This window comes from Physella acuta, unplaced genomic scaffold (assembly GCF_028476545.2).
Source record: "Physella acuta isolate Inbredline_101_S28 unplaced genomic scaffold, ASM2847654v3 ptg000221l, whole genome shotgun sequence".
NCBI lineage: Eukaryota > Metazoa > Mollusca > Gastropoda > Physidae > Physella > Physella acuta.
The window spans coordinates 15,947-27,735 of record NW_026731740.1 but is presented as its reverse complement, the minus strand read 5'-3'; the positions used below and the strand labels follow the sequence as shown (position 1 = coordinate 27,735).

At 34.4% G+C, this 11,789-nt stretch overlaps 2 protein-coding genes across 3 annotated transcripts in view; one reads left to right on the top strand and one right to left on the bottom strand.

Moving 5' to 3' along the window:
• Positions 1-1,799, top strand: part of LOC131937757 (rho GTPase-activating protein 44) — a 34,327-nt gene extending 32,528 nt beyond the window's left edge. Inside the window, exon 19 of the mRNA XM_059295387.1 lies at positions 821-1,799. Coding sequence (XP_059151370.1) covers positions 821-858 — 38 coding nt within the window. The 3' untranslated portion in view covers positions 859-1,799. The remainder of the gene's footprint in view (positions 1-820) is intronic.
• A 48-nt stretch (positions 1,800-1,847) lies between these two features.
• Positions 1,848-9,940, bottom strand: LOC131937756 (acyl carrier protein, mitochondrial). Of its 2 annotated transcripts, XM_059295382.1 has the most exons (6): positions 9,747-9,940; positions 3,853-3,969; positions 3,567-3,680; positions 2,814-2,901; positions 2,284-2,402; positions 1,848-2,179 (listed from the first exon to the last, which is right to left on the bottom strand). In XM_059295382.1, exons 1-5 carry the CDS (start codon positions 9,903-9,905, stop codon positions 2,311-2,313), a joined length of 570 nt encoding a protein of 189 aa, XP_059151365.1. In that variant the 5' UTR covers positions 9,906-9,940; the 3' UTR covers positions 1,848-2,179; positions 2,284-2,310. The 2 variants fall into 2 exon arrangements, with proteins under 2 accessions (XP_059151365.1, XP_059151367.1); XM_059295384.1 differs by lacking the exon at positions 3,853-3,969 and having other exon boundaries at positions 9,747-9,936.
• Between the last annotated feature and the right edge of the window lie 1,849 nt (positions 9,941-11,789).

Genomic DNA, 11,789 nt, shown 5'->3' with positions numbered 1-11,789 from the left:
ATTGTTCAAACCTGTTCACAAACTGCATTTAGCCATGTCTTTGTTTACAGTTAAAGATGATGTGATACCTATGTTAACTGATGGAATATAAGAGATGAGATATCAAGCCTTGAGTGATTCACCCACTGCCCCATTCCATTATCTAGCTGAAGGCTGTGTTTTTGCATGTTTGTGTTTTATCTGTATTTTGATATTGTTGGCATGTATATGCTTGTTTGTCAGCTTGAATATTTTGTAGTAACATTCATGCTTTTTTCCCCAGCAACATTTTGACTTACTGAAATCTTTTGTGTCGTTAGATGCTTAAACCACATTAGCAGCATGGGGTTTTGTGTGAAATAAAATGTAAATTTTACACCTTACTTGGTTATGATAATAATGTTCAACCCGATAAACTAAGAATAGAGTAAGTTATAAAATTGAAGAAACAAACTAACTTGACTTGTCTTCCAAAATCACATTATTGTGTATAGTTTTTATTTATTTTTAGAGTAGTTAAATTTACATTTTTTTTAACCCAATCAGTCAATTAAACCAATTCAGCACCAAAAATATACATATTTATTATTCATTGTTCTAGTCGTTTAATGTATCATGAATTATTATATCACAACACACATAGTTAATCAATTAACCAATTTTGTTTACTGATCTATTTTTCTTATTACTTAATCAGCATGTTTTGTTAGCATAATTAAAAGTGCTTATGGTATTCATGCCTAAGCTTTTCTTGTGATATTTTTTTTAAAACTTTTCTTTGTTTACTTCGAATGAGTATAATTCTACCTAACATTATCTGCTCCTCTTTTTTATTTCTTAGAAATAGATTTGGACAGTCTCCAGGCCACAGCGTTGTGACCTACCATTGGGTCACGGGGAATAACTGTTGCTGTCTGTGGCGGAGAACTGATGCCTTACTGGCTCAGAATGAAATTTCTGTAGCTAGTGAGATAGCAACTGCTAGTACCAAGCCTTTTCATGCAACCATCTGTGTTAAATCTGTTGTAAATAATATGCATGCTTTACTTTGTTTACAAATAATTCTTATTTGCTAATCCTTTTGAAGTATTGAGTTGTAATAATAGAGCTCTTTTTGTGAAATTTTATTTTCTGGTTTACCGTTTTAATTAAAAGTGATGCATTATAAATGGAGGCCTACTGCAGCATTTTTCTTCAAACTTCAGAGTGCACAAACCCTTAATATGAAGCCACTAGCCATTTCACCTGTACTATTGTATTTTCTTATTTTCCTGCTGCTGCTTGTATAAAAGTGAAGGCTAGTAGGGCTAATGAACACACACTGACCAGAGATTACTGATCATGTTTGTTTTTCTAGTCAGGTCTGGTTATACATGGTGGTGCCTATGAGCCAACTGCTATCTGAAATTTCTCCTGAAAAGTTGTGATTGATTATTTCCCCACACATTTTAATGCATTTAATTTTTTTTAACAAGTTAGAAAAGTAGTAAAACCGTATAGGAATGTGTGGTTTTGTATGGATATATAATTACAACTTGTGTCAATATGAAACGCTGTGCACATTTAAATAGAATTTATTTATACTTCTTATATTTTTAGCAATTTGTCATTTTCTTTAAACAAATGTAAAAAATGACTGCATGCTAAGATTCTTATAAATACATGTACAAGTATTTACAGATTCTTTTGTCATGATGTTCAAGTGGTCACTTAAGATTTATCTGAAATTGTTCACTTCACACTTGTGTAATATAATACTAAAAAACTATTTTATGTTTTAAGTAGAATAAAAAGCAATAAAATTATATTTGACTGGTAAAGATTTGCCGTTTGGTTTTTTATTCATTGGTAAAAAAGCAACAAACAAAAAAATTAGAATTCAAGTTTATTGATGTTTACAATTCTATCGTTAATATCATGTACACATCAGCTTCAAATCCGTGAACCCAATAGAAACCTTCCACACTTTGTAACAGTCACACAATGTTTTTAACTACTCAAAACAAAACCTGAATGAATTGCTAACCAAAAAAAGTTCTTCCAACTACAATAGCAGTCTGAGGAGAAGTATATACACTGGCAGTCTCAAACTACAGGTCACATAATGTTAACTGCGCTAGGTTCCCGTAGAGTTTACTGTAAGCCTCAATACCTTATTGTCCAGAAATTTTGCAAGACATCAATTTGGCCTAGAATAATTCTGAAAAAGAAATTGTACAACATAGAATGTGATAATTAAATGTAAATATGACTTAACAACATTCAACAGCTATTAAAGTTTTCAATTTAAATAAAAGCTCTTACCAAAAAATTCAAACTGCAATTCATTCTTTAATGAAAAATGTCCTCCTTATCTGCAATATATTGAACTATATCTCGGGGCCTCATCAATCTTTCAGAGTCTGCATCTGGAATCTCAAAACCTGAACAACAAAAATACAATCAACATTTATTTCAGCTCACACTGGTCACTGTTGTTAATTAACCTAACTAAAAAAAAACTCATTCTAGTTAACAGATAAACTAACTGCACTACTAGGAGACAGGCAGGAGAGGCTCAGCTGGGGACATTAACCCATCCAGGAGATTGTTTTTTGGTTGAAGTACAGTTTACTAAAGCTATGGAAGCACATGCAAAAAGAAAAGCAGGCTGAAAATAATCTAAAGCGAATGGGACATAAGTGCTAACACATAATCATGTTAGATGAAATCACCTCCAATGATACAATTAAGAATGAAGATGCCAACACCAATTAAAATCCTATAGTAACCTTGAGTATGTGTTATCAATTTAATAAAAATTAAATGTATGAGATTTTAAAAAATGTAATTACCAAACTCATCTTCAATGGCCATAATAATTTCTACTTGGTCAAGACTGTCCAAACCAAGGTCATTCATAAAGTGGGAGTCCAGGGTCAACTGAAACAATATTGTAGTGGTCAGTCACAAGAAATCAAATATTTTTACATGTTCAACTGAAACAATATTGTAGTGGTCAGTCACAAGAAATCAAATATTTTTACATGTTCAACTGAAACAATATTGTAGTGGTCAGTCACAAGAAATCAAATATCTTTACATAGTCAACTGAAACAATATTGTAGTGATCCATCACAAGAAATCAAATATCTTTACATGGTCAACTGAAGCAATATTGTAGTGGTCAGTCACAAGAAATAAAAAATCTTTACATGGTCAACTGAAACAATATTGTAGTGGTCAGTCACAAGAAATCAAATATCTTTACAACATTAAACACAATGATGCAAAATGTTGGAAAATAATGATACACCTTGTAAACCACAACAATCAGATGCTGTCCAACAAGTTGTGTGCCCTTTTTTCTACCATACATCATCTGTGTGTTTATTTTCTTTACACAAGTCTATCTTTTATAAAGTGCTAAACATCTTAATTAAACTAAAATACATTTTTTTTTGGGGGGATAAAGTCAAATGTTTAGTGGAAAAAGCAATTTTTACAATGAATAACAAAATTAGCATTGTAGCATTTCCACTTCAAACAAACCAAAAATAAAATGAACTGATTTAACATTTGTAATTCTGAAGTTTGCTGGCTAGTACCTTTTCAGGATTAATTTTGTCATACAATTTCAAACACAGATCAACACGCTTCTGTATTGTCTCTAGAGTGAGTGGTGCTTTACCTGCATACCCTCTTCTAGGCTGACTCAACTGCTGCAAAGAAACAGTACGTTAAGGATAAGAAGAAAGAAAAAAAAACAAGCAAGGGCATTTCTGACAACCGTAATATGCCACAAATATGGGGGGATAATCAGTATCATATTTGATAGTTCATACGATGGTTGTTAATGCCCTTTCTTGTTTGTTGTAATCAACAAACAAGTACCTTTTCAGCATTGATTTTATCATAAGCTTTGCAAATATTCAAAACTCTGCCTTCAATAGCAGCAACTGTTAAAGTAGTAGCACTACTAAATGGCTGCACTTTTTCAGTTAGATTAGGCTGTTGATTGGTAGAGAAAAAAGACATTGGTTTATCCTCTAATTGCAATGGATAATGTTAATTTACAAAATGTTAACCCCTGTATGAACAAAACACGTGCATTTTCAAATTGTACAAGACTTCTTTAAACCCCTTACAGTCCTATGTGCCAGCTGTCCCCAGATAATTTCCTTTTGTGGTACAGTTTGATGCATCAATATTTGCCCCCAAACTATGTCTAATAAACTTATTTAAGCATAGTAACTGAAGTCTTGCTGGTGGTGAGAATTTGAAGATACTGGGCGGAAAAGGAAAATAATTTGTTTTAGTTTTGTTGTTTTCATGTTGTTCAATTACTAGCAATTAAGACACGAGACATAAAATGTTAATCAACTTAGATCATTTACCAGTAAATAATAAAGCAAGAGGGAAACAAAACGAAAAATTTATAATATATATTAGCAAAAGTTTTTTTTAAATTCTAATGCTAAATTATGAAACAGGGGTGGTTCTTTTACTAAGTGACTATGCTGATCACAGAGAGTTCCGAGTATTTTTTGAATTCCGTAGGATGCATTCTAAAATTTTGGGATTTGCCATCTTTTGATTAAAAAAGCTTAATATTTAGTTTGCTAGCATATCTGATGTGGTAGAGTCAACAGTATGGTAGTTAAGTTCATAGCCCAGCACCTCCAAGTTTGAACCACAGGGTTAACGCGACCAGTATAGAGTGCCTTTTGACAATTTTTCATATTGAAAATGTCGAATGACAGTTTTTTTTTAATTTGATAAAATTTCCAAACTTTGTCACTCGCTTGATTGCTTGCTTGTTTTCCAGCTGGTGAAAAATCCAACCATGTATAGTCATATGTCATAGAATGAATTCCAATTCTGGGAGAATATTTATACCAGTGTCCGATAATGGAATCTTCTTCAAAAAAAGGGTGTTAGGTTACAGGTAGTTAACTAAATACAACCGTCGCTGGCTATAATGTCAATGCTAACCCTGTCCCTAACCCTGGTCATACCATATGCCTACCCCTAATTTCTAACCATAAAATTAGTCGAGATTACAATACTACTAACAAACCAACACCCCTTTTTTTAAGAAGATTCCATTGTTGAACACCAGTATCTTAATCATCCCAAATTCTATTTGAGATCGTCTGTGTCTTCACTTCTCCCCCCCCCCTCCCCCACCCACCCCTTTCAAGCAAATTGAAAACAGACATACTCATAGTCATTTTTTCTAAGTTCACATAGGCTTATAGACTTAGATCTAGTTCTACTACCCAGCATGCTAGATAGCAGTAAAAACAATTTACCAATATAATACTTATTGCTCCCTCTGACTCACTCATATGATCTTTAAATAAAATACTCAAAAAATCCATTTTTAGGCTACTAGATTTCACATCACGTTCACCTCCGGTTGAGCGTATTTTATTATAAACACAACCGAAACACGCAAAAACGTTAGGAAAACACTAGGATTAGAGCTAGATGTCTAGATCTATTAGGGGCCTACTATTTATTTTTTATATGAATGTGAATTTTAATTAGAAAAGGTAAAAAAAAAAACATAAAAAACCATTAGGACAGTTCCAATTAAATAGCGTGTGATCGTCAGCGGGAGACAAATCCCTATAATACGGTCGAGGGTTCACCGTAGGTTCACATTGACTTTCATTACCAGCATACGTCATAGCTTGGATAATAGCTATTTGAAATGGTGTTGGCCTCAGTTTTGGGGTCATCGTGAGTTCATAAAAGTTTATTTATAGGCCTAGTAAAATTTTTTACAGCATTCAATATTCTAAATTTGGATTTTTCTCAAGTTTTGACTAAAGTAAATTATCAAAACTAAATCAAAACTTCATAAAGAAATAAGCCCAATGCTTTCCTAATGTTTTTGTGTGTTTCGGTTGTGTTTATAATAAAATACGCTCACCTGGAGGTGAACGTGAAGCGGGGAATAAAATACGCTAAAATGGAGTTATAGAGTCTACCAGACACCAGTGACAAGACTCTAGCTAGGCCAATGCCGCTGCCGAGAAAATCGGACAAATCGGCTTTTCCCTACCCCCTGCATGTTTAACTCTGTTTTTTGCATGCTTTTATTGTGTTTATTTTAACATGTTATGCATCATTCTGTTCGTAATTGAATAACCTTTTTAACTGTATTAGTTTGATTTCTGTATTATTTCAGACGTTGAAGAAATCGCCGATGAAATCGCATTTTTTACCCTCCGCGGCGACGTGCCGATAAGGAGGGAGGCTTTTTCACCTTTTTAAAAGGGGGGTGTTACTTGGAGTCTATAGACTCTGTGAGTTTTCGTACTACAACTGTAAAAATTGGTAGAAGAATAGATTAAATGTACACGTATAACGCTCAGGGTTCTTGGTTAAAATATGTTAAATACTTTCGGAGGTATCGGACCGCAAAGTTAAACTAAGTTATTTGAGCTATTTATGGACCGATTTTTTATTTGAACCCTGAGCTGTATTCCTGAAATCTCGACGTTTATTAATATGTATCATATGTCCTATAAGGCCCTATAATAAGGACGTCTATAGACTTTGAAATGGACCGAAAATATAAACACGACGCGCCGACCGCTGTTCGACTGAACCGCCCTGCTGTGCTTCGAATCGCCGTCTTTAACCTGATGACGCGTTACAAAATTTGTATACACGTATCGAGTTTACGTACTACAACAGTTAAATTTGGCAGACGAATACATTAAATGTAGACGTATAACGCTCAGGGTTCGTGGTCAAAATAAGTTAAATACTTTTGGAGATATCGGACCGCAAAGTTGAACCAAGTTTCCCGGTCTATTATTGGACATATTTTACATTTGAACCCTGAGCTGTATTCCCGAAATCTCGACGTTTATTTAAATGTATAACTTGTATTATAGCGCCTCGTAATAAAGCCGTCCATACATTTTAAAACCGAACGAAAATAAAAATTAACGCGTCGGCCGCCGTCCGACTGAATCGCTCTGCTGTGGTGATCTACACATCGTGTGGCACAGTCGAGTGTGTGGTCACGTGACGCTAGGCGCTTGATCCGATTGGATGATGCTATAAACAATGTCTAAAGATAGATACATGTGTTCCCGTGTTTGACTCGACGGCTATTGCTACTTTATATTTATAAGCACACAGACATGTTGCATAACTTTGTCTTAACCCATTGAAACGTCAAACAAAGTTTTGTTAGTATTTACGGCTGAGGACTAATCGTCAAAATTAATCTTCTTTAGAAATTAATCCGAATAGCTTCGGCCCGATCAAACAATGCTGTGATGTGATTCGTGTAACGTTTCATAATTGTGTACATTACATTTTCGTAAAATTGGCTTTAAAAAATAAATTAAATTATATCCGTGGCTCTTTTCTACAAATTTTAATACCACTAACAACATGGGGGTTTCTAGCTTGCCAAATCGACCAAAATGGGGTGGGGTGGATGGGGGTAGCCACTGACCATCCCACACCGTATGTAACACCCATAGCCTCACCCCGCCCCCACTAGTCCGTGACTCGACAAGCCGACGAGCATCGCTTTTGATGTTGTATAACATCCGTACGGTACACGGTGGTTTCATACCCCACCACCCTCCCCCTTCACTTTGTGGAGTTGATGTTACTAACCCTCGGGCATAGATCAGGAAATCTTGCCAGACTTTTGTCTCTGAAATTACATAATATTCGTCTGACACGTTCATCGGGTTGGCCGACTAGCCTATCCAGCGGTCGTGTTTACGTAATAGGGCAATAAAATTCGTTGGTCAGAAGACCTGGTTACCCACATGTCTGATTGAACTAAATCTAGGCAATAGCTGGTGGTGGTACATGTGTCTGTGTATAGCCAAACAGGGTAATCTTACACAATTTCTAGAATCTACTAGATCTACACAGTCAAGCACTCACTCAAACACGTGCTTTTTTCTTAAGAAAGTTGTTAATTGTAAAAGGCCTACTGGTAGGCTTACAAAATACATAAAACTACTTACTACTAGCCTAATCATTGAGCATAAATATAAATTTATGTTATATATCTATAACTTACACTATAGCTTTAATATGGGTAATAATATTACGTAATTACCATAAAGCACACTCTGATTCTGATCAGACACATTTGTAACTAGGCTAATTCTTTAGCAAAAAGGATTAAGATATTTAAAATAACAAGAAATATAAAATTATAATGAGATAGGCCTATATTTTTGGAATAGAGTAGGCCTATGGTATTGCACATAGATTACATAACATCTTTTAAGAAGTTACATAATCACAAATTTACTATAGCATTCTTCTCTTTGTATTGAAAAACTTGATTAGTTATATTTTCTTCTAGTAGGCTATTAACTTGAAGTTAACTGACAATGAGCAAAAGTGATTTTAAAACAAATTCATGGTATATTTTGAGCAAAGGGTGGGATTACATAACCTTAACATTTGATAGTTATGTAACAATGTTGGACCATTTTAAATCTACCATTATCTTGAGCTTATACAAATGTCATATTTTAGATTAAAACAGCGTTACATTTAAAAGAATGACTTCTTATCACATTGATTATTAGATGTTTAAAAAAAAATTGACAGGGGGATATTACATAATAGTATTTCTCGCTAACCCGGAGGCGTGGCCGGTTGCTAACAACAATATGGCGCCCGGACCGGACGCTTGACTTCCGACGATTTTTCGGCCAAATTCCAGAGACCTTCTACTAATTAGTTTTTAAAATGTTTACCACGCGCAAAATGGCGGGACTTTCACGTTATAACAACAAGCTATAGGTGGCAGGGCTATATATGCCAGAAAAGCATTTTAAAATTTGCGTTGGAGAATGAAGGCTAAATTTAAAAGTTGGTTTCATCAAAAATACTAGAACTTTTTAAATATAGATTTCCCTATTACAAAATTGATTTCCCTTCTAAAGCATTATTAGTTTTATCAGTCTATGAAAAAATAAATCAAATATAGTCAACCCTTTTTTTTATAAGAGTGGCCAAAAAATGACAACCAAATTTTTTTTATTTTTTTGACCACGTGACCGCTATTTGATGATCACTAGTGGGGAACTCTGGGTACATGGCCACTTAAAAAGTCTAACCGCATTTGTGGTTCTCTTTAGCTTCAAGTGCCTTCAGGGGTAAGAAGAGTTGTCATGGAGAGATGTGTTGTCCATGGCAGTGAGTGTCAATAAATATTAAATTAAGTAATTTAGTTTAAAACGAACTAAAACTTCAAAATTAGTCCCTAATGGATTAAATATGGATGTCTATCATTCAGTAGTCATGTTTAATTTGAAATTTGGGTAAATTCTAGATTTAGTAAGAAAAGCTATTACATAATCTATGAGATTAGTAGGTTGAGTAATCGAATGACACTTTTTAAAATAGCATCATTGGATTCAGCATACAAAAATCTATAAAATGTCTTAAAATTACATCAATTGATAAAGTATTCTGGCTTTTATACCACTTTTAGTGAAAAACGCTTAAAAATTTGGTCCATACCCTCCCAGTATTTTTCCTCTTTCAGGGTCTACCCCGGTTGTCTGAAAAAACTGCTGTTTTTTAATGACTAAAAAATTCATAACTTTTTTGTTTATGGTCATATTTTGAAAATTCAAACTGATCTGTAATCAGATTGACAGCCCCTATCCAAATATGTAACTATTATATTGTTTTACTGAAATTAAATTTTTGCATTGGCCTAGCTAAAGACTCCGACTCAGAGACTGCTTATAAAAATTAATAACAGTTTTAGTTACCAATTTAGAGACCAATAAAGATGATCCATTTGTTAAAAGAGATTTTCGATCATTTATCTGTCGGACTATAACAATTGAACTTAATCTGGGTACTACGGAGCGGGTACAAACACCGATAATGGATGGAAGCAACTTCACGTTCTTCACCAACGCAGCCATTTTGTAATAAACTAAATGAAAGTGCACATGAAGGTCGTTTGTTGATTTTACGACATAGGCCAAGGCCTAACAACAAAAGGAATAACACCGTAATTTAAATTGTATATTTTAAATATTTGTTCACGTTGTAATACTTTAAATTTACTATTTTTTTGTATTTACAAAATTAATTAAACAATACTAATACACTGTATAAAATACAGTATTACTACCCTTAAGTTTGTACATAGACCAAATTATTATCATCCAATAATCAATGAACGCATAATTTATTTTCTTACTTGTTATTTATGAAACTCGTTTCATTGATATTAAAAGAAAATTTTATAATCAACGTATAGCTTGCATTAAATCAGCAAATGTGTTGCGTTCTATTTAAATCAACTTATACATAACCTATCGATTGTATATTTATTAGCCAAAAGGCTTTCGTACTTTTACTTTCTCGTATACGAGAAAGTCTTGTAATCGTGTAAAAAAAAATCGCTTTTACACCTCCCTGAGTGGGAAAAACATAGTTTTGCAATCTTGTCCGTATGTCTGTGTGTGTATGTGTGTCTGTCTGTCTGTTTAAGTGGTAACACGATAACTTGAGTACCGTTACAGCTAGGTTGATGAAATTTCATATATAAGTATTATATCAAAATCGTATATCCGTATAAACTTTTGAGCGATTTCCGATAACCGGAAGTGGTACTTTTTCTACTTTGAATTTTTCAAAAGCCTATAACTTGAGTACTATTTCATATAGAAAAATGAAATTTCACAAGTAAGTAAAAGATTTAATTTTCTGCCCTCTGTCAAATTTTGAGTTATTTCCGTTGACCGGAAGTAGTAAATTATGCTATTTCCGATTTCTCAAAAAACGCATGTAAATTTATAAAGTACTAATAATATTTCGCACTATTATACACAATTTGTTTGGAGTTTACTTGGTGCGCAATTCTTTTTTTCTACGATATTCCATTCTATTTTAAAAAGTTTAAGTAATTAAAAATGGATTAAAAATCATGTCTATATCCCTAGTTGCCACCCCCGTGGCGTTATATAAGAATATTCGAAAAAGTTTAGGGGAGATCACTCCCAGTTTATTTATTTTATTTCCGATATCTTGCTCCAGTCCAGTGGGATTTTAAAGCAGCTTCTTTCTGGTATCCCTTTGAGGGGGGGGGGGGGGGGGGGAGCGCATGGCCTCGCTGAAGCAAAATATACACTTTGACCATTGTCGGGAGCCAATACGTCGGGGCCTTTTTTGACGGGGCTATTTTGACTGTGTCGTTTTGTCGGAAGCCGAGCTGTCGGGTTCGTTTTGTCACGGGCCAATTTGACGGTGCACCGTTTCCGTGTCTCGCGCTTCATTTTCCAGTTTTGTTGTTTATAACCAGGGTATGCAAGAATAAAGAAAAACGACTATGACGTAGGTGCGCATTAGCCTGATTTTTAATCAAATAAATATTACTAGTGCAGCACACAAAAACTAATGGTTTCACATCAGTGTTCCTCGTCAGACAAGTGTATAGGGCCTATATATAACTTAGGGTTACCCTGACTTACCAATAAACTTTTCCGTAGGCTAGACCTGGGGGGAAACAGGGCTCGTTGTTTCCCGGTCCCATGAGAACGAGATAGCTGTCTCGCGATGCCGTGACGTACATGTCTAGACAGCTGCTATCAGGTTCTTCTAAAAACTTTCGTAAACAAAATATTGCGTGGATCTCTGCTTCATCCAGCGTTCTATAATTAGACTCTCGGTGCTATCTGCTACACTAAACGTTCTTTGGGCAAGATTCGGTGTAGTCTTTAGGTCTATATTAAGGGCGCCTCTTGTTTATAAGGTCTATTTGGTAAGAGCCTTAGCACTATTTAACGAACGCATTTTTTAGT